This window comes from Heteronotia binoei, chromosome 4, assembly GCF_032191835.1.
Source record: "Heteronotia binoei isolate CCM8104 ecotype False Entrance Well chromosome 4, APGP_CSIRO_Hbin_v1, whole genome shotgun sequence".
Classification (NCBI taxonomy): domain Eukaryota; kingdom Metazoa; phylum Chordata; class Lepidosauria; order Squamata; family Gekkonidae; genus Heteronotia; species Heteronotia binoei.
In genome coordinates, this window is record NC_083226.1 from 62558322 (window position 1) to 62581715 (window position 23394).

Consider the following 23394-nt stretch of genomic DNA (forward strand, 5'->3'; position numbering starts at 1 on the left):
CTTACACAAAAAAGGTACTGCAATGAAGATGGGGAAACAAACAAAACTGCTTCTCTGCCTCTTCCACTGGAGGAAGTCTCCTTGCACTGGAGGAATGGATTCACAGGATCTAATCCATATACTATATTACTTGTATCTTGAGTTACACATTTCTGACTAGATCACTTATGCCTTGTGTTTTGAATTGACAGCCCACTTGACTCCTGTTATGTCTTGGTCACTGTACACTTACCACTGGCTTTTGTTTCAGAGAAAGAAGGACTCTCCTCACGAGTAAAAATCTGGGGAACGCAGGCAGGGATGCCAACACTCTGCCCCAAGTAGGAGGTGAGGGGATAGTAAGTGGGCATCCCATACTGCGAATTCATACCATGACGGTTCTCTGGGCTTTTTACCTGTAGAGAGAAACAAAATGGAAAGTCATACATAACACAAATCTGAGACAGGCACACAGAAATGTACTTGCATTTACTGAATCAACAGGAGAGGTAAGGTAAAGGTAATCCTCTGTCCAAGCACTTAGTCATTACTGACCCATGGGATGACATCACATCATAACATTTTCTTGGCAGGCTTTTTTGTTATGAGGTGGTTTGCCACTGCCTTCCCCAATCATCTACACTTTACCCCCAGAAAGCTGGGTACTTATTTTACCAAACTCGGAAGGATGGAAGGCTGATTCAATCTTGAGTCAGTTACCCGAACCCATTTTCTGCCAGGATCGAACTGAGGATATGAGCAGAGCTTGGGCTGCAGTTACCACTCTGTGCCACAGGGCTCCTGCCAACAGGAATGACTACCCCCTCAATGAAAGTACTTAAATTTACCACTGAATCTGTAATTAGAACTGCCTGCTTGAGGATCCTTGTGTTGAAATCCTGTTTGCTTCCCAAGCTAATTGTACCAGTTGAAGTGTTCTATTTTGCCCTAAATGCTTTCAAACTGGAACAATGTGACAGTTTTGAGAGTTGAAGGTGGTATACTCAAGAGTCACCATGATGTACACACTTATTTCAATATCACTGTACTTAGAAACTTTGGGGAGAACTTCAAAAGCCTACCCTGACCAGAGATAACTGTAAGACCACTTGACTTTTCCAGTACACATTTCTGCACAGATGATTTGTCTCTTAGTGTGTAGCCAGCATGGAGTCTTATTATACCACTGGTAATAAGGCCCATTGTGGAGAGAAATACAACAGGCGCTAGAAATTTGCTGGGGAGGGAAGGAAAAGATAGAGGGAGGCAAGGTATGTTAAGAAGGAAGTGCCTGGGAAGTGAAATGGAGAAAGTGGGGAAATGTGGGGTAGGTTATCAGAGAAGGGGAGGATCTTCAGATGAAGAGATTGGGGTGGCAAAAGAGATGGGGTAGATTGCTTTCTATCTTCTCCCCACTCCCAGTAGCCTCTATCTAGGAAAAGTGCAGTCTTTCTTCACAGTGGGGACCAAAGCAACTTACATAATTCTCCTCTTCGCCCTTTTGATCTGCACAAGTACCTTGTGAGGCAGGTTAGGCTGAAAGTCTGTGACTGGTCTGAAAGTCAGCTTCCACAGCAAGAAGCTGGGTCTGGCAGACTCTGCTCTGAAGTGCCAGATGCCATGTCACACTGGCTGTCCTAGGGGGGTGACCTCAGCAGGGTATAATGACTCAGGGTGTACCATTTTCTCCTGGGGAACCAATATCTGCCTATCTGGAGAGTTCTGAGTGATTCCAGGCCTCACCTGGAGATTGGCAACAATGGTACCCCAGAAGGATATGGCTGGCTTGGAAGTGGAGTCTGTGGCATTGTACCCGAGTTCCCATTCTTCCTCAAACCCCACCTTCGCCAGGCTCCACCTCTCCAATCTCCAAGAATTTCCCAACCTGGAGTTGGCAACCCTCTCTCCTTCCCAGCCAACCATCAACCTGCCTTTATTTGACCCAGCCAATCTGCCTTTATTTCACTTCAGCTTTCCATGTCCTCCCCCTCTTCCAGTCTTTTTCCACAGTGGGGACCAAAGCAGCTTACATAATTTTCCTCTCCCGCTTTTGATCCACACAACCCTGTGAGGTAGGTTAGGCTGAAAGTCTGTGACTGGTCTGAAATCACCCAGTCAGCTTCCACGGTAGGAACCTGGGTCTGGCAGATCCTGCCCTGAACCACTGACTGTCACGTCGCAGTAGCTGTCAAAGTGATTGTGGGCTGAAACCATATGTCATACTTCCACTTAAACATACTTTAAATATGATAATTTTGAGTCATGAACTGGGCTCTATTTCTTACACTTAGTAAATAACTGCAGCACCACCCCCTTTAATGGTACATCAGTAAAGTATGTATTTAAAACATTTTAAAATCATACCAGAAACTGATTATTTCCCTGAGCATCTAATGGAACACCATTTATGAATCTTTCCTATATCTCTTATACCTTTAAGAAAGATATCCAAGACACAGCTGCAAGGAGTTACCTAGATTTTTTTTTAAGAAGAGTTCGTTTTCAAGCTTTTGGAGAGAGCATTTTGCTATCAAAATTCAGAAGATTTTTGCATTTGGTTAGAAAAGAGGTTCAGAAATAGCTGGCTCCTAATATAAATTTATATAAATGTAAAGAGCCCTATGGCGCAAAGTGGTAAAGCTGCAGTACTGCGGTCCGAACTCTCTGCTCACGACCTGAGTTCGATCCCAGCGAAAGCTGGGTTCAGGTAGCTGGCTCCAGGTTGACTCAGCCTCCCAAGGTTGGTAAAATGAATACCCAGCTTGCTGGGGGGAAAGTGTAGATGACTGGGGAAGGCAATGGCAAACCACCCCATAAAAAAGTCTGCCATGAAAACGTCGTGATGTGCCATCACCCCAGAGTCGAAAATGACTGGTGCTTGCATAGGGGACTACCTTTACCTTTTTAATATAAATGTAATGCAAAGAGCATTTGGCCAGCCAAATCCAGAAGGCTTTTGCATCTGGTTAGGGAAGAGGTTTAGGACTGGCTTGCTCCTAGTATAAGTACAAACAAGTGAGATTGAGAGGTAAATTCTTAATAATAATCAAGAATATATTTTAAACATTATTCATTTAACATTTCTAAAAGTATCCACTTCCATTCAGCTTTGCGTGGTAGCTTGCTATAATTACCATGGTTTATTCCAGCATGAGAAATTCTGAAGAAAATAAAGAGGTTGCAGAGAGTATTTTGCCAGCCAAATTCAGAAGGCTTTTGCATCTGTCTAGAGAAGATGTTAAGACCTGGCTGGCTCCCCAATATTAACACTGAATTGTAATAAGAAGCCAATAACTTTGAAGAAAATAGAAATACTTCTAAGGAAGACTTTTGATGAAATGAGCCTACATCCATGTGCTTGTTGGATGGACTTTTCTTTGCAATCTTGCAAAGCTGAACTTCCTTATAACATGTTTAAAAGGATTTATATGACTTCTTTAAAATGTTTTACTAAATATACTGTTAGTGGGTGGGTTGTTGTTGTATTTTCTGAACTGGAGCAAGCAGGCCTAGTTAAGTCATACCAGTCAGGGGCATCAAAACAGACCTGGAAAGGGCCTCCTCCACCAGCCTTGTACTTACAGAATCAAGCTTGGCTGTTGGGTTGCCAGGTCCAACTCAGAAAATACCTTTCGGGACTTTGAGCGTGGAGCCAGAAGACGTTCCCATTCCGCCCCCCCCCCCCCAAATAAAAATACAATATTGCCATTCCCCTGAAAACTGTCTTCATTTCCTTGGCCCCCAGCAGCTGACTGCACATTCACTAAATTAACATGAACACACACACACTCTCTCACACAGAAAGCAGCCAAATAAACAAAGTTTGCTAGCACACACTTTTGTGATCTCACAGGGGCAATTACTCATTAGAGCAATTTACTCACTTGTATTTCAACCAACTTCTTAAGATTAACAGGAAAATGAAGGCAGAGCAGCTCCAAACAAACAGAGGGGCTCTGCTTACTTCCCTTCCTTTTATACACTCGCCAGGAAGCTCCAGGAACCTTCAGCCAATTGGGGGAAGGCTTTCTGTGGCTGTTTCCCTCCTCCTCCTTCAGCCAATGGAATGCAACAGACCTTGATTGGTTTGATGGGCCAAAGGTTGATAAAGTGCAGTCCCAACCAATCATGGTATTCCATTTTGCCACCACGAAAGGGCTTGTATATATGATATTATTATACTATATATAATGCTGTCTTGTTTCAAGATGTCCTGTATTCTAAGCTTAAAGAAATTCAGACCATACTTTCAAGATATTTATATCATCCTTATTACATACTTTGTGCATTCCTCTAATCTGGTGATGAACCTGGTCCTTACAGCAGCCTCAAATGCAAATGATTTATTCCAGCTTTGGACTGACCCAGAAACTGGAAGCTGTGCCACAGGAAACTGAATTGAGGTTGCTTGATCAAAACTTATCTCCATGATTCACATTCCCTCATAATGTTGTCTAATTTGGACAACTTTTTTGTCTACCATAAAGGCCACAAACAGAAGTCAGGATTGAGTGCATGTGGCAGGTCTATGACTGATCTTCCATTTCAGAAAAGCCAAGACATTGATCAAAGTTATCCTTCAACCTAAATATACTGGATACCAACTGAAGAATTGCCTTTATGTACAATCATCTATGAGACGTTATCAAAGGACAGAACTTCTAATATTAATCCTTGAAATTCATCTTCCTTTCATATACACAACCTGCCCTATTAATGCTACCAACATTATTGGGAACCTCTATGTACAGCTGAACTTTTAAATCTGCTACACATGCCATTATCTTTGGTTTTTCCCTCCTGAACAGCCTCTAAAATAACCACCAGATAGGGACAATATAATTTTTAGCAGCAATAAAATGGCACCACTATCCAGTGGTGCTGAAAGGTTGTCTAGTTTGTTTTCCTTCTCCTGGGGATGTGAGCAGTGACCTGCTTCCTTTCAAGCCTTCTTGGTTTTCTTTCTTCCTCCCCTATTCTTAAAAAAACCACCCACCCTAAAATCCCAGGATCCAATGAATTATTACAACTATTATTATTAGTATGTGGTAGCCTGCTAGCAAGAGACATGTTTTATAATCTTATTACCCGCACCAAGTCTGTGAACCACGGTACGACCGACAGATGGAGGCTAGGCTCTGCAAACAATCTGCGTTGGTTTAACCACTGAAGAAAATCTAGAAAGCTTTAAGTTTTGTTTTATTAAACTGTTTAGAATATACACCACAGTAAATCTGAACCACAAGGTTTCCTTTTTATAGAGCTTAGCTACCCTATTTTATGGTAACACTAAAGAACCAGCCAAACATAAAAATGCTTGACCTTAGCACTGTATTATAAAGAAGGCCTAGAAGATCATTTACCCAATGAGGATGGCGAGAGCTTTGTATTCACTTTCTTCAAACATCGAGCATTCTCACCTTGACCTGATAAGAGGGGACTGGTTAAGGTCAAAAACTATACCATAACCCAGGGCATGAAGAAACAGGCTAAGAATAATCTAATGAATAATCTAATGAAAAAGTATGCACTGAGGTGAATTTTCCAGTGTCCAGGTAGAAAACAAACATCCTAGTCATCAATAGCAAACTATTTTTGTTATTTTAATGCTATTTTTTCATTTTAAGGCTATACTGGGCACAAACAGATCCATGGAAAGTTGAACTTGTGAATCCTGGAGACCCCCATTACATATTTATTTCTAGAGCATACATTAAGCGTGCAGTATCCCTAATCACATACATTGTTAGTCTAGCTTCTTAACTTGTTACTGCCCATACCGGAAAAAGGAAATGTGTACATAATCACAACATATCAGTCTCTCACTAGACTGATCTTTCTGCTTCAGGCAACAAAAGGAAAGGTAAAAACAGCTGCTTTATACCCATCCTACAATGACAGAACAGGTCACATGGCTGTTATGGCTCCTTTGGTTATCTCCAGAAAAAAAAAATCCCACAAATTCTTCCTCTCTGGTAAATGGAGTTCACAAGATCATCAAGGCGAGACACAGAAAACAGATATCATTCTCATGAACAATGCCATAAGCACTTTCTGTCATGGGTTATTTACAGGGCTCATCTCAAGGAAGTGGCCTTGCTTCTAATTACTAAACGAAGTAATACTGTTCAGCATTTACACTTTAGGACTGTTTGGTGTTATTGAGTTGCAAGTCTAACCTTCTGAGACAATATGGCCGGGGGTGGGGTGGGGTGGGGGGTGGAATCACCACAATGATTTGCCTAACATTTGATTCCAGAGTGAGATACACAAACACTATCTATATCTGTCCCACCTTGATAGACAAACTTAATTAACCTTTGCTATTCTGTTCCAACCTACTGTTTTAGACAAAAGCAGTGACCCACAAACAATATGTTACCATCAGAATCTCAACTGCTCTGACATCAAGAGATATAGCCCTATCAGCAGTATCGGAAAATAAACAGCTTAGATTAGCTTCCCCAAGAAATGTGGATTATATTCAGGTCACACTTGAGCTGTCAGAAACATTAGGTTACTTTTAGCATAAATCTGTATTGTGAAGGGTATCTTATAAATGCTGTGTATGAGCTGCTCCTTGCATGGCAACTGGTTTAAGTTGCTGAGAATCTAACAGTACTTTAAGAATTCTGGATCCTCCATTTAAGATAATTCAGACCTTTTGTATGTTTTTGTAAACTGATTTGTCATCCCCCTGCCAAAAGATTCTGGCTAGTCATTAATTCTGCAGTTTTCTATTTTAGAGAGATGTACAAATAATTATATCTTGTGCAAGGGATGACATTCATCTCTATCCTTCCTCTTATTTAATTTGCTTGATGTAGTTATTTCTAGGCCTCCTTCTCTGTTGTATGTCATTCCAGTTTCCCTTCAATTGTACATTGTCTACTGTTTCTATAGTATATACCATTCCTACAGTCTATAACAGGGCTGGTAAAATATTCCAAATCTAAAGGAGCCATAACATGAATTTTGAGGAATCTGGCAACCATACACTGGAGGCACAGGGTGTGTGTGTGTGTGAGAGAGAGGTTTTCCAGCTCTGGACAAAGACAGTTTCTAATGCTATGCCCTCTACTTGCCAAGCAACAGTCTTCATGGGAGCCATAATATCTGATACTGGTTCATCATTTGGTGACCCTCTAGGCAGGTGTATCAACTTACCCAAAATTGTTTTTATATAGTGAAGTCAATGGGCTGGATCCTACATGTGTTTCCACTGACAAAAGAGGGAGAAGCTGCCATATTTGACCACCAAAAAAAACTATATCAAGGATCATCAGGTATAAAAGCATGCAGCAGAATGGGGGCTGCAATGAGAACTGGAACCAGGTGAGATGGAACTAAAAAAACCTGTTAGGACCCAGTTCACTATGTGGGGTAGAGCCAAACAAAACATGCTTTAACCAGCTCCCTTCTGAAGACTATAATGAGTTGCTAAGGGGGTTGCAGATAACATTTTTTTAGTTCAGATGGCAACTATTTTCAGAGCCTGTATTCTGAAGTACTTGAATTATGTCTGTTGCTTTTTTAAAAAATCCTTCACACACAAGTTGCTTAGGTCAACAAGCTCAACACCTCTTGTAATTAACAATGCAATATATCTCTCGGTACAGCCAATTAATTTTTCATTTTAGCTTTCCATGGCAGTTATTTTATCTTTTCTTCCCTAATCATTGTCATCAGAGAGAAATAAAAACAGAGCTACCTGAAAGGGAATATGCAATTCCTCCGCAACCCACGTTATATGTAAAATATAAAGCTTAGATATGTAGTTTATATTCAGGGAAGTATTCAGGGATGTGCATCTGAAGTTTGGAGACCTGATCCCAGCCACACCCTTTTGTTAGAAGGCAGACTCTGCAGCTAAGAAAAGTCATTTGATGACTGAACTATGAGGATAAACTCTCTATGGAAGATTCTAGAATGCTTGTTCCTATATGGACAAATTCCTGATAGCAAGAACTTAATGTAAAAGCACACTGGAACGTATTAGAATGAGACATGGATGGCAGCTACAAGCTGGCTGATCCAGAGAATGGACTATCGAATACTCACCATGAAGGGTCCTTCTCTGAGGAAAGGAGCACATCTTGGTGATTCCCACCATCCATTCATTTTTTCCTCCATCTGTCTTTGCTGTAGGAGTCACCTGTCCTCTCAGTTCTGACAACTCCAAAAGCAGTTAAGTTACTCTTTCCTCTAAAACAGACAGAACATAGAACAGTATTTTTTTTTTGGGGGGGGGGGGGAGAAACAAATAAGTGTAGAACAGTCAGGGCAAGAAGAGATTCTACTGACATCTTGGTTGACCATGACTTTGGGAAGGACAAGACATGCTTTTCTCAGAACAGAAGGTCCCTTCACAGTATGTATCCAATGGTCCATTCTCCCTCTGAGGCGGGGGACATCTTGGTGGGATCTCCCAGAGCAATGTCTTCATATCTGGGATGGGTCATAATCTTCAGTGTCTAGTATATGTTGTCTCCTACTGAAGGTGGCATTTGCTGAGTTGTAGCTGTTTATCTTATAATGCCTTATAAATATGAAAATAGATGACCACATTGCCACCTTGCAGACCTCTTCCAATGTGGCACATTTAGCAAAGGCTGCATTAGTGGCAGCACCTCTCACTGAGTGGATTGTAATTCAAGTGGAATCTCTACTTTGTGAGTTTGTATGCTTCATTGATACAGGCTTTAAGAGATCTTCTGATGGCTTCCCTGTTGGAAATCTATGTACTTGGGGAAGATCCTTCAAGGCTGCATCCTTGAGGAAATGATGCCGATATGGAGGTTTGACATATTGATACCTTTAACTTAAGTTAACACTGTGGATAGCACTGCAACCTGGCATCTGAGCATAGCAGTCTTGGTGAGACTTTCCTACAGGAAGGAACATGATGTTAGGGCATCCATCACTTTGGCCTAGGGATGAATGAACTGATCTATCTGGTAGTTTGTTGGGGATGCAAAAAGATCCATTAGTGTGAAACTAAGGGGCTTGTGATTAGGCTGAACAGATCTCTCTTGAGAGACCATTCTCCCTGTTGGATTGCCTGCCTGCTGAGCCGATCTGCTTGGATGTTTGCAGTTCCCTTTATATGTTCTGCCTTGACTGAAGCTAGGTTTTTCTCTGCCCATGCTAGAATCTTAGCCATTTCCCTGTGGAGTGCTGAGTATCTTGATTCCCCCCTCCCCCATTTGTTGAGATACATTTTGGCTGTGATGTTGTCTGTTTTTACTAGGACATGGGAATAAGCTATCCTTGGTCCAAAATAAAATATGAGGTAGATTACTCAAAGTTCGAAAGGGTTGATGGATCCTTTGCTCCATTGACCCTGCACTGGTTCCTCATCCAGCATCATTCCCCATCCGACAGGCTGGCATCTGTGAATATATGTTTCACTTTTGGAATCCAGTACCTCTTGCCCTGCAGAAAATTTGGCATTTTTGTCCACCAGATGAGGCTGGGCTTCCCCAGGAGTGGAACCCAAATTGATCTGGGTCTGAAAAGGTCTTCTCTTGATCTGGATTGTGAAAAGGTCTTCAAAACTGTTGCACATATCCAGCATGGAATATGCCCCATTGTATCATACTATGCTTGTGATTAATTGTCTGGAATTGTTTCCTGTGGCCCCAGAAGGTAGGACCAGAACCAATGGGTTGAAATTAAACCAAAAGAGTTTCCGGCTCAACATTAGGAAGAACTTCCTGACTGTTACAGCAGTTCCTCAGTGGAACAGGCTTCCTCGGGAGGTGGTGGGCTCTCCTTCCTTGGAGGTTTTTAAACAGAGGCTAGATGGCCATCTGACAGGAATGAAGATCCTGTGAATTTAGGGGGAGGTATTTGTGAATTTCCTGCATCGTGCAGGGGGTTGGACTAGATGGCCCTGGAGGTCCCTTCCGACTCTATGATTCTAATAAACCCATGAGCTTGGTGAGTGTCATCAGTGAAGCTGATCTACCCCTGATTACTGACACTACCATCTTTCTCATCTTCTTGTATGGTAGAAATAGACAGCTGGATGTGGTGTCTATGATCACATCTAAGTGCTTCAGCCTGTGTCAGTTCCAAGGAGTTCTTTGGAAGGCTTATGAAGGATCCATAAAATTGTAAGCATCAAACAGTTTTCTCCATGTCCTCCCATGATTTGAGCCAGAAACTGGACCTGATTAGTAAATTGTCCAAATAAGGGTGGATGTGAATAGCTTCTCAGCTTTACGACTGGATTGATTAGGATCTTGGACAAAACCCTCAGAGCTGTTGAGAGTCTGAATGGTAGGACTCTGAACTGCAGGTAGTTTTCTCCAACAAAGAATCATAGGAACCTTGAAAGTGTCCTTGAAAGACCAGTATGTGCATAAAAGCCTGTCAGGTCTATGGATGCTAGGTACTCCTGCAGCTGTAGAAATCTGGTGATTGATCGAAGAGTCTCCATTCTGAAGTGCCTCAACTTCACAAATTCATTGAGGTATTTCAGATTAAGAATTGCTCTCCAATCCCCATTGTTTTTGGAACTGGAAAGAAAATGGGTATACTCCACACCCCCTTTCTGAGTGTGGAATATAACTGAAGGCCTGAATATTGAGAAGATGTTGTATCACCTTACTGGTTCTGAGTTGTTTGTGAGGGTTCTTGTGGGTTGGGGAAATTAGGAATCGCACTAGTGGGTGTCTGGCAAACTCAATGGTGTACCCTTTGGTGACTATATCTACTCCCCAAACTGTCAGCTTGGGAGTTGTCCCAGACATTCTGGAAGTGAAGATAGCAAGTCACACCTTGGAAAGTTTCCCATCTCGGTCAGGCCTATCTATCCTGTTGTTTGACTGCCTGTTAAATCTGGGGTTAAAAGTTTCCTTCAGATGTATCTTCCCGCATCTTGTTTGAATCTAGGTAGCCTATGTTGGGCACGAAAGGAAAAATTTTTAAAGGGTCTTCTGTCATTATATCTCAATGTTCTGGGAGTGCCTTATTCTTATCCCTAGTCTTCCTCAAGATCCTGTTGAGTGCATCCTCAAACAGCCTGCCCCCCTGGAATGGGAAGGCCATGACTTTGGCATTAGAATGGTAATCGACCTGCCATGTGCACAACCATAATGTCCTTCTGGTTGCCACTGTTCAAGCCATGGCCCTCAAGGAGAAAATTAAGGAGTCCAATGTTGTGTCCACTGTGAAGGAGGTAGCTTTAAGAAACCTGTTGATTCCCTCATGAAGTTAGCAATTGTTGTCTGGGAGTAGCTGAAGGACTTTCTTGATCCAATCTGTGGCCGCCTTGGACACTACAGAAGCCATAGCAGGTGCCCTAATTGCCACAGCCATGCCTTTGTGTGCCTTCCTTAACACAAAGTCCACCCTCTTTTTCTGTTAACTGACTTCTTCTGTGCTGCTTTAGTTTGCCAAACAGAAACTCTGCTAGCTGATGGGTCTTCTGAACCCTCATGCCTTGAAGAGGAAGAAGAGAGAGGACTGGATAGGGATCTGCCCGCTCTAAGGTTACCCTGGTGACAGAAGTGTCCAGTTTCTTCCCTCATGGTCTGTCTAATGAAGAGAAAAATTCTGGAAGGAGATTAAACGGCCCTTCCATCAGCCTGACATGATGTCCTCTGGATCAGCTCCTGGTTCAATGGAAGCTGTAATCGGTGTCTGCTGTTCGCTCCCACCAGCTCCCACATTGTCCAAATGGCTTGTGGAGGCAGAAGGTTCTTCCTCTCAGCCTCTGCTTTGACTTGCAAATTGGGTGCCACTTGTAGTCAGGAGGCTTGACCAGATTGTAGGCTCTGTAGCTGTCTAATACAGGCAATGCTTTTGTGGCTCCCAGCAGGGCAACTTGGCTGAAAGGGCTAAGGCAAACCTTCTAGGGTCCGTGCTTGCCTGAATGGAGGTCTCCTTTGCTCCTGCTGTGAGGGGAGTCTCCAATTCTTCTGAGAGGAAAGTGTTGATGCCCTCTCGCTGTTCCATGGCTTGAGCAGCTGAAACTGACACGCTATGCAAGCTCATTGGTGGGGAATAGTTGCTACGGCTGTTCTCAGGCTGCTGGTCTTTGTTTGCTTCTTCCCTGAGTCCGGGAGCCAAGTAAGATAGAACGAGGTGATAGGTGAGTAAAAAATCAGATACATATTAAGGTTTAAGAAATGAACAAAGATAATAAGAAATAGTTAGGGGTTAGAGTGGATGCAAGACAGCCTACTGTCATCTGCTCTCCCTGATGAGACAGGAACAGGACTGAGAGGGTGGGTGACCCCACAACATAGACAGGGAGGAGAAAAAAGTTGTTCCTGCCTTTCTGAATGATCAGTGGGAATAACTCACCAAGATGTTCTCCGCCTCAGAGGAAAACTACCAACTGCTTGTTCTAAAAGATCTGGAACAATGAAGGTTGAACTAGACATGAACTAGACATCCCTAGGTCCCACCACTGCCATTTTAAAGACTAACTCAGGCATTTCCCCAAAGCTGCAGGCACCCATTCTCCTCTTTGCTGCATGAAACAAAAGTGAAGCTTCAACAGCTGGATAATGTAGTACAGAATAACAAGTAGAAACTAGCAATGTGACCCACACCAGTCTTTAGCATGCATTAGTTTTTCAGAACATGAACCAAATGGGTAAGGTGGTATAGTTTTCTAAAACTAATTTATACTGGTGTTAGAAACTTTTGAGTTTCACTGCATTTGCATATTCTCCTCTGAAACATTTTCTGTGTGAACCAGCTTTCTTTCCATTCTGTTCATCAGCAACTCAAAAAGTCCCTTCTATGATAACAAAGTTGGTCTGGTAAAAAAGGTAAAGGTAGTCCCCTGTGTAAGCACTGAGTTGTTACTGACCCAAGGGGTAACGTCATATCACGACATTTTCTTGGCAGACTTTACAGGGTGGCTTACCATTGCCTTCTCCAGCCATCTACACTTCACAAGCACCTTTTGAATGCAAGCTAAACTATAACAAACAAGTGAAAACTTTCAAGGGTATAGCTTTGGTTTTCCAAAATCTGCAAAGTTCTACCCATGGAAAAATTAACAGCCCAAATTATATTACCCCAAAGGTACAAAAAAGAAAAATAGATATTCTATTAAAATAGTAAACATAATTGCTTTAGCAGATAAATGTCTGGCAACAGCTACTATAAGAACAAACCCATGCAATATCTTTAATTAGGACCAACCCAATGGCACATAATAGCATGCAAGCTTTTGAATTCTCCAAAACTCTTCATTAGGCCAGATATTACAAAACAAAAAAGAGGGGAGAAAGCAGATTTTTCAGGTCATAATTTAAGACCTTGTTATGTGGTAAAGCAGTAGTACTGCAGTACTGTGGTGTGAACTCTCTGCTCACAACCTGAGATCGATTCCGGCGGAAGCTGGATTCAGGTAGCCGGTCCAAGGTTGACTCAGCCTTTCAGTCTTCCGAGGTCGGTAAAATGAGTACCCAGCTTGCTGGGGGGGGAAGGGTAAAAGACTGGGGAAGGCAATGGCAAACCACCCCGTAAAAAAGTCTGCTGTGAAAACTGATATTACTGATACTGATATTAGATTTATATCCCGCCCTCCACTCCAAAGAGTCTCAGAGCAGCTCACAATCTCCTTTACCTTCCTCCCCCACAACAAACACCCTGTGAGGTGGGTGGGGCTGGAGAGGGCTCTCACAGCAGCTGCCCTTTCAAGGACAACCTTTGCCAGAGCTATGGCTGACCCAAGGCCATGCCAGCAGGTGCAAGTGGAGGAGTGGGGAATCAAACCCGGTTCTCCCAGATAAGAGTCCGCACACTTAACCACTACACCAAACTGGCTCTCCAAAACTTGGCTCTCCAAAACGTTGTGAAAGCAACGTCACCCCAGAGTTGGAAACGACTGGTGCTTCCACAGGGGACCTTTCCTTTCCTGCTAGTTTATGGTGGATCTTCTGGCAAGCAAGAAGAATTTGATTTCAGGTTGCTGCAGGCAAGAGGCCATAAAGCCAAGAGGTAATAGATCAATTAAACTCAATTAAACTCTATAGCAATAAGGCTCCCCATGTCCCTATTTTGTTTTTCCAGTGAGAATCCAAGCTACTAAGCCAATAATGTATCACTTTGACATTTTCACATTATAGTCATTACTGTTGCTCTTTTTAATAACTTATTTCCTATTGTATATTCTACTTGTAGTTACTTCATTATTTTATTATTTTTAGTTAACTGTTCAGTAAAGATGAGGTTCTCAATGTGATTTATGAGTGCCACTCAAATGGGAACTGCCTGCTTCCGTGGTGGCATCTTGCTACACTTTCGTACACAGGGTTCCTTTATCATCACAGCTACAGCTACACCTCACATGGGATTGTGCTGTGATTCTACAGTTATTCCATCCATGCCAAAACAAATATTCCTAGCACTCTCCAAACAAGGCCACTGGTCTAGCATACAGCACACCCCAACCTCACTCCTTTGCATAGTACCTGCCACTGGTTTCCTGAATGGCTTGACACATAGGTTGCCAGGAGGCTTCGGAGGCTGTTTTTTGCAGGGGACCCTACCAAGGAGCTCCCCATGTCTCCAGAGGAGGTTTCATTGGCCACAGCCATCTGGTATTGGGAGCAGTTGTATAAGCTGTTGCAGTAAGGATATGGAGATGGCTGGCAAAAACTGCTGTAGTTGGTGGAGTCCACAAATAAATCAGATGTGCTTTCCAGATGCCCTCTGCTGCTCAGAGAAGGAATGTCCTGAGTGAGCATCCATCCCTCTGAAAAGAATGGAACATAACAGCTGGTTATGAAACATAAAAAGAAGTAATTTTTAGAAGTCTTACTTTCAATACATTTCACACCCTGCAGAACAAAAGAGTAGCAAATAGGAGGGGCTGACACGTGTAAAGAAGAGACAGAGTCAGAGGGACAAACAGGTCCAAAGCATTCCCAGTGTGTTTTATCCTTTGATTTCCTCCTGCACACCTCAACAACATCTTTCATCCAATATTCTGTCTTCTTGTAAAAGCGGGAGTGTAAAGCACTTCAGCTGATTCCCTCCTTTCCAAACAGATGTGCACTGCAGATGAATGGGGATGTGACCTTACTCTTCTCCCACCCACCCCTTTAAAATAAATGGCAGGATTGGATGAGTTTTGCACACTGTGGCAGTGCAAAATCATAAAAATTGTGCATCATGAGCAAGGAGCGCTGAGTCATTAATGTCAATGACATCTCGGACAATGGCTGTTCTTACGGGGAATACATTTTACAATCATAGTAAAATGGATTTACTACTTCGAAGAAGTTTGGACAGTCCAACTGCACACTGGCACCTGAAGGAAGATGAAAGGGCTGTGCATAACGAACAAGGAAAAATACATATTTACTGTGTATACACACACACATACAAAGAGTGACAGGTTCTGTAATGTTAGCACAATGGAGCATATCCTCTGGGGATTTAAGATGGAATTCTGCAAAGTGACCCCATCTGAAGAGAACTGGGAAAATGTGTTCCAGGAATACAGCTTAGCCAAGCTATCATGTCAGTTCCCAGCATTAGACCAACAGTGAACTGTTTGCTTTCCTTTGCCTCTGTACATACAGGCCTTGCACAGCTCAATTCTGGTATGATTTAATGATGTCAGGAATTGGATGTAAAAAACAGAGCTACTTGTTCCTAACAAAAGAGCTGTAATTTGATTTAAACCGGATAACAGTATTAGCCATGTTATAGTTGTAAATCGTCAATAGCACTGTGTATTAAAGATTTCAACAAAAATGTCACAGTAGAAATTAAAAGTCTTATGCAATCTATAAACAAATCTGTCCGAGCATCTTTTGGATAATTTTTTTTAAATATAAATCAAGAGTACATCTCCAGTGTATGTACTAATGGCTTCTTAGGAGAATAAGAGTTGGGTGAAATTTATAACAAGATGAACCATCTTCATAGGAAGACACTACAAAAGTAGCTCATTGTCTTCAGTTTAGGAAAGAAATGTGTAATAGGATAAAAACGGAAACATATAAAGTATTGATTTTTAAAAGCAACTAACATTTTACACAATATTGTTACTATCAGAACTGTAGAAGAATACTAAAGAAAATGAATGCACAAGTTTAAAAAGAATAATCTTCTAAACCTCACAGCCATGGAAGAAATCGTCTAAAGGGATGAAGGCAAAAAGATTCTAAAACTACAGAGGGAACTTTAGTTCACTCAATAGAATTAAAAATATAAATTAGTAAGCAGAATAAAGGATGGAGTTTCTACTAGTCAGGAGAAAGGATTTTTCATCGTTACATCTCAATTCACCTCTATGTTTTAAAATCCTTAGACAGCATCTTTGCTACCTAACCCCACAGTGTGAAATGTAGTTCTCTCTTTCATTCCAGATCAATGCACCATATAATAAATACTGTTATCGATCCTTCCATGTTGTACAAAAGGCTTCAAGCATACACCGTATTAACAGTAGTTAGCAATAATTCATTTCAGGACAGGGTGTGTATTTTTACAGTAAGTTTTGTTGTGGGATAAAAGCTGCAGGAGAAGTATATTTTATCTGTGTAGCCAGTGAGTCCAGGCAGTGTGCCACTAGAATTGGAAGCACATGGGACATGTCCAATTTGCAGCTCTCCTGTGAAGGCATTTAATGTTCAACCAGACCCTCCTCAAAATGGTGGGGGTTGTTTGGAGCAACAATTCCTAAGAACAGGCAAGCTGCCTTATATTTTGTGAAACCTCTGATCTATCTAGCCTAGTAACTCCAACTACTACACCATGCTGGCTGTCTTCTACTACTATAAAGCAGTACATGCTCTCCTATCTGATCCAAAAAAGGTCATTTTGATGTTCTAGGATTTTGGCTGCTGGTGTTAAATTCACTAATTTGTTTGTATGGGTATATGTGGAATCCAAGATCAGAGAGAGAAATCTTTTGTTTCTTGCTTCTTACAGTCTGATCAGTATTCCCAAGTAAACACATGCCAATATTGCTAAATCCTATAAAAAACACAATAGATTATAAAAAAACTCTCCTGTTCGTTGCATCCTGAAACTCAGCACAAACACGAAGTGCTCCATGACTTAACTGTTACTGTCATGACCCAGTATTCAGAGACAACTTTTAGGAGAGGACATTCAGGGACTGGTCAACTTCTACCCCTAAAACCCCCAAATCCAGGCTGACTGCAATAACTTCTTAAAGAGAACAGAATTATTCATGTGCAATAGTTCTCTTCAGATGGCAAATTAAGCCGAGGTCTCAGCAGTTTCCCAGAAACACTGCCCCCTCCCAAAGAATGATTCCCCCACCTCCCACCCCCATCATTAGCAGACCTGGCAGTACTTCAGGCTACAGTGAATTTGTATAATTCACAGCTGCCTTTGAGATTTGAGGTTGGACCTTGAATGAGGCTGGTGTGAAATCACTCCCTAAAGCCATAATCAGAAACCAGTGGAACAATATGTTTCTCCCACCAGGCTGTCGTGACAGAGCAATTCTTGTGTTCCAGCATATTCCTGGTAGTAGCCAGCTTGTATGCTAAGACATCAAGTGTCTTTACTGAATGGAAAAAGAGCACAACAGAAGCCTGAAGTCTCACTCATTTTCTTCAAGTAAATTGTACCTTTCCAAAAGAAACTTCCCTTGCAACTTTGAAGGGCTGCTGTGGTTTCAGTACTACACTTGTAGTTTACTATAAAGTTAATCTGCTACGCAATATTGTCTCCAGACATGGCAGTGTTTTTTTCCAGCCACCCCCAAAAAGACCCATTATCTGTAATTACCCATTACCAGGCATAATTATTTCTCCTAGGCTGCTCTACAACCCCCAGGATTTGATGCAGTTACAGCTCACTGCATTATGTTATCAGGGAAGCTTTCCTGACCTTTAGAACAGGACTCACCATACATACAGAAGTGGGCAGTAAATTGTTTGAGCATGTGATTTATTATATGGGTCCCCTTGGATGGCCTGTATGCTTAGAAGTCAGAAATGTTACTTGTACCCACTGCCAAATGCTAACAAAAATACTTACCACAAGAACAATTCACAATCAGCTAATGCCTACCATGATTTCTATGTAGTTTTAATGCTAAAGCTAATGAGGGACTTTGCAAGTGTTGAACTGCATAGTGCATCACTACTCAGGCACAGTTGCTGTTCTTCAGTTGCTGACTACTAGAAACTCCATCTACACATACACCATGTGCATAAAAACAAGAATACGAGATAGCATACCAGTTGCTAAGAGATCAAAACATCTCACTTTAATGTAATAGTGGCTGGGAAATCAATTTTTTTGGTTTTCTGAAACATAAAAATTGCTGTCCCAGCTTCTCCTAGCTATCAATTCATTTCCTACTGATAAGTTTTGTACATCACAACTATTATTTATTTATTTGCTTAATTGCCCCATACTGGCCTAGGCCAGGCTCTGGGCGATGTACATCAGTAAAATACAAGTTAAAAACACAAGAAATACACAGAGAAACATATCAATACAATTATCCTGATGGCATCATGCCAATTATTGGATAACAGTTACATGGCATAGCTGGAGTATGTCTGCTGAACTATACCACTACTTACTGTCCTAAGCTTTCTGTCTGTAACTAATAACAATATGACAACTCACCCACTGAATAAGTATCTAGTAAATCTGAACAGGAACACCATGAGAACAAGTCAGACCTGGTACACAAAATACAAGGAGCACAATTAAACTCCTCCTATTTTTAACTAAGAAAAAAATCTCCATGGAATTTTTAAGGACTTCACAATTATTTATTTATCTATATTTAAAGTATGCATATGCCTGCCTTTTTCCTGAGCATCTCGGGACCAATTATATGGTATCCATATTTATTCCCACAATTTTTACTTGTATATATAAAAGAGTTCTAAAATCAGTCTTACGTAAACTACAGGCTGTAAACACATCACAAAGAGTAAAACCATCTATTTATCATGAAGGGTAAAACCCCTTCCTTAAATTCTTGCTTATCATTTATGAAAACTTTAAATAGCAATAATCTATTATGTTCAAAATTATTTATTTTATTAAATACCTCTCAGAGCATTACATTCATAGCAAGTAGTACGCACTTAATAGTTCTCAGGATGCATTTGCACTTATTGGACAACACATTGTACATTCAGAGAAGTGACATTTTACTAAGCAAGTGAAATGCTGCCTGCACATTTCTCTTTGTATTTCCATACACATCAATGCTAGAAGGGTAAGGGTGGATTCTAAAAAACTGTCATGGAAAGTGAAATGCCACTTCTGAGGGTTGAAGATCTCTCATGAAAGATGTGGCAAGGGCAGACTTCAGTTCAAGGGAAAACTTGTGCCAGCCCTCATAAAACTCATGCTGCAAGGAAGAATTCTGCCAGTTCCATTTCCTGGTAGCCCATGTACATCCCAACTCTCATTAGTGGCATTTAGGAAGACACAGGTATTGCAGTAGGATGGAAAACATGACCTTCCGAATATCTATTTGTAGTTTTCAGAGTATCTCCACAGAAAATTTGAGATTTAATCTGCTTTTGACCCATCTCTTGCCAATATGTAAACCCCTCCAACTTCCTAATAGAGCAGGAACTTGTAATTCAAACAAGAGTTGTGTAAGAAAATGACTTCATTTAAAACACAAAAGAGGAAAACTCATGGAAGGAAATATTCCTGAGAGGACAGCAGTGATGATCTAGCACAAAATTAAGCCATTTTAAATCCTGTACATGTTCATGTACAGTTTGACTGTGCCATACACACTCCATACCATACTAATTCCAAGTATTTAGCAAGTATGTTCAATTCCATTCTTCATTACAAATCTTAACAGTGCAATCCTAAACAGATCTTCTCAGAATCCTCTTGATGTGTACTCACTGAGGTTCACTCTAGGAAAGTATTCTCAGGATTGTGAGTAAACATGAACATATATTTATGGTACCACAACACAAACATTCTACCAGCAGTGAAAATAGAAAGTATGTTCAAAATCCATGGGCATTAGTTCAGTAGGATATTTCGAATTTTGTATGGCCTTGCATACTATGGCTATATAAGGGGGGTGGTGTGGGGGGACTCAAGTATTCTCTCTGTCATCTGTCCATACTTAGCTCAACATATATAAACTAGTCAAATCTTTTACCAACATTCCATCACCCTCCCACTGTGTACTATTTCCTTATAACAAAACAGTCAGTCACTAAGAACTTCTTTGATGCTGCCAGAGAGTATCTGATGGGCCCTCAAATATGTCCAGAAGGTTTCATACAATCAGAGTGCTATTTCTGTAAATATTATCAAGCATCCTCAGAAGGACTATCTTCAGGAGAGAAGAAAAGCTGTCTGTGGGCAGGCGCTGGCTTTATCCCTAAAGACGTCAATGGCTGAGCTCACGTGTTTCTCAAGGTTTATCCTTTTGGCCAGAAACAACGCTTAGTTGTGTGTTTTAATATAGCGAAAGAATGAACAGCGTTTTCCACATCAGTGATAAGGTGGTATAATTCATTGCTGACTGCAGTCACCTAGTCTAGGAGGAGCAAGCCTGCATTATAAGAAACAGAAACTGTATTCATCAATTTGCAATTATACTTGTGTGAAAAAATAGAGCTCCCATTATTTTGTACACAATCAATCACAACAGATATCACATTTTAATCACATCAGGCAACTGCCCAAAACCACTAACAACTGCTTCGCATGACATGTTATAATGCAAAAGGCTCTCCCCTCCTCCAAGTTTTGCGACATTACACACAAACACTTGAGCACACACATGAACCCTGTGGTTAAATCTGAAAACCTTCTTCAAAGCTGCAATTGCTGCAGGGAAATACAATAACGATAAGCCCCCCAAATTATAGAGAGTTTGTAGTCAGGTGTTTGGAGCTCAGAAGGCATTTTCTCATGGTGATAAACATTATGTATACTGGTTAGGTTCCCAAGTTAGCTTGAAAAAGCCTATTAAATCCATAACTTAGCTGAAATACTACATGCTTGCTAGAAGAAACAGGCAAACAATATGGGTGTCATATTGTGCAGTAATTAAACAAGATACAAACAAAATAACAGTAGAACAACTTTGAATTTGGTTACAGGAAACATGTTTTATTAGAGAAAGTTGGGAATGTGTAGCACAGATTAAACTGTGGGAAAGAAGGGGTCTTCAATTCATGTATAAAACTAAAATTCTTAAAAGTTTTTTAAAAAATTCAGGACCAAGAACAGCTAGCAAAAACACTTAAAACAAAAGAGGTGGTCATTTAAATACAAATCCCCACTCACTTCATCTCTGCTCCCCTTGCTAGCCTTCTCTCCCTTTCACTCCAGCACTCCCAGGCTCCTGTGCTGTCCTTCCTCAATCATCTGTTGCCCTTGTCTACTGCCCTGAACCATGTGAGTCACAACTTGGTCTCTGCTGTGTTTGTAAGTATGGCTTCTTTGAAGTTGGGAACTTAACACATATTTTTCTACAGAAATCAACTCCAACCCTGGAGATGCATTTTAATTCATGAGAAAGGCATGTGAGGACAGTGACTCTGAGACTGTAAATTAATGTTAAAAACTTCAAGGAAGTCTCAATACAAAAGTTTTTTTAGTCCTATCTGGTGTAACAGAGTGATGTACCAGTCTGGGAATGGAGCAGGGATTTGGGAGAGTGCTGCTGATGTGTCGCTTCAGGAATTACTGGAAACTCTATGGTTTTTGTTATAAATGGGTTCGGTCATCTCTTTTCAAACAAGGACTCATTTATTCAGGAGCAGTCACTCAGCGTACAACAAAATGACAGTGAACAAATATATAGTCAGAGCATAGAATACCATGCCCCATCAGGCAGGCACACACCAATCCCTCCAAAATGCCTCACTTCCTGATCAGCCAATTCTAGCAGAATGGCCAATCAGAATGCGGGCATCAGGATCCTAGCCTACAATGGATGTTTGCTTCAGCTTAGGCATTAACTTGGTACATAACAGTTTTATCATAGACTTTCCAGCAATTCCTAGAGAGGAGTGACATCATTTGAGTTTCCCCCAGAAGTGACATAATGCTATTGTGCCAATGGGAATGCTTAGTTTTTTTCTCTCTCTGGCAGCAATGGGTATATGGCATCTGAGGAACTACAGAGGATGAAATAGGAACTTAGCTAGTTTGGCAACTTAGCGAGTTTGGCAACAGACTCATGATGAGACTGCAAGAACATTCTAGAGGACATTTATGAGATCCTATGAGATGGTGCTGAAGACCACTAAGAAAGATTTTTATGCCGTCTTCATTGCATCTGCTAGCACTCACACGACACAGTGATTTAGAATAATTGATCATTAACTTCTCTCACTGAAAGATCTCAAAATATTAGTAATTTGGCTATTAGCAGTGTGGCTTCTGTGAGCTTTTTTGTGGATAAAGTCTTGTTGCTTTGCCAGGATCTGCCAGCCAATATTGATAGCAGTATGGGAACTGGAGGCCCATTGGCCACTTTCCCATCCATTACTGGATTAATTCAACTGGCTCTCGCAGGCAGAGATTGTCAGGATCCTCAATGATGTGAAACCCTGTACTTGCCTCTTGGACCATGTCCATCATGGTTGGTAAAAGCCAGCAGTGATGGAACATGGAACCCCTAGTGGATATTCTATATCTATCCCTGATTTCAGGGGTCTTCCCCTAGGAGACTAAAAGATCTGCCAGGATCTGCCAGCCAATATTGACAGCAGTATGGGAACTGGAGGCCCATTGACCACTTTCCCATCCGTTACTGGATTAATTCAACTGGCTCTCACAGGCAGAGATTGTCAGGATCCTATATGATGTGAAACCCAGTACTTGCCTCTTGGACCATGTTCATCATGGTTGGTAAAAGCCAGCAGTGATGGAACATGGGACCCCTAGTGGATATTCTATATCTATCCCTGATTTCAGGGGTCTTCCCCTAGGAGACTAAAAGAGGTAGTGGTCAGACCACCCTTAAATAATCCACCTTTAGATCCTAACTATCTACCTGCCACCTGGTATCAAATTTACCATTCTTGTGTTAAGTAGTTGAAAGAGCCATAGCAGAGCAGCTTCAGAGTTTGGCCCTTGTTCCTTTCCAATCCAGTTTCTGCCCTGGCCACAGGATGGAGATGGCATCAGTCCTTCTCACAGATGATCACTGCAGACAGATGGATTGAGGCAGGTCAACGCTGCTGATATTTCTTGATATTTCAGCAGTATTTGACAAGGTCAACCACAACCCTCTGACCCACCGCCTCACCAATTCATGGAACAACCTTGCACTTTTTCTCCTTTCTCCAAGATTGGGGATAGAGAGTGGCACAAGGTGAGAGGGTCTCACCACAATACCCTCTGGTATGTGGTGTCCTGCAAGCAGCAATCTTCTTCTCAATGTTATTTAGCATCTTTATGCACTCCCTCACCCAGCTGGTGTACAGTTTTAGG

The 23394-nt window shown here is 41.4% G+C and overlaps 1 protein-coding gene across 1 annotated transcript in view; it reads right to left on the reverse strand.

The window, feature by feature from the left end:
• The window catches only part of DMRT1 (doublesex and mab-3 related transcription factor 1), a 106792-nt gene that overhangs the window by 66215 nt on the left and 17183 nt on the right, over nt 1–23394 (reverse strand). Inside the window, exons 3-4 of the mRNA XM_060237414.1 lie at nt 14421–14704; nt 233–395 (exon numbers count right to left, since the gene is read on the reverse strand). Of these exons, the coding sequence (XP_060093397.1) occupies nt 233–395; nt 14421–14704 (447 nt within the window). The remainder of the gene's footprint in view (nt 1–232; nt 396–14420; nt 14705–23394) is intronic.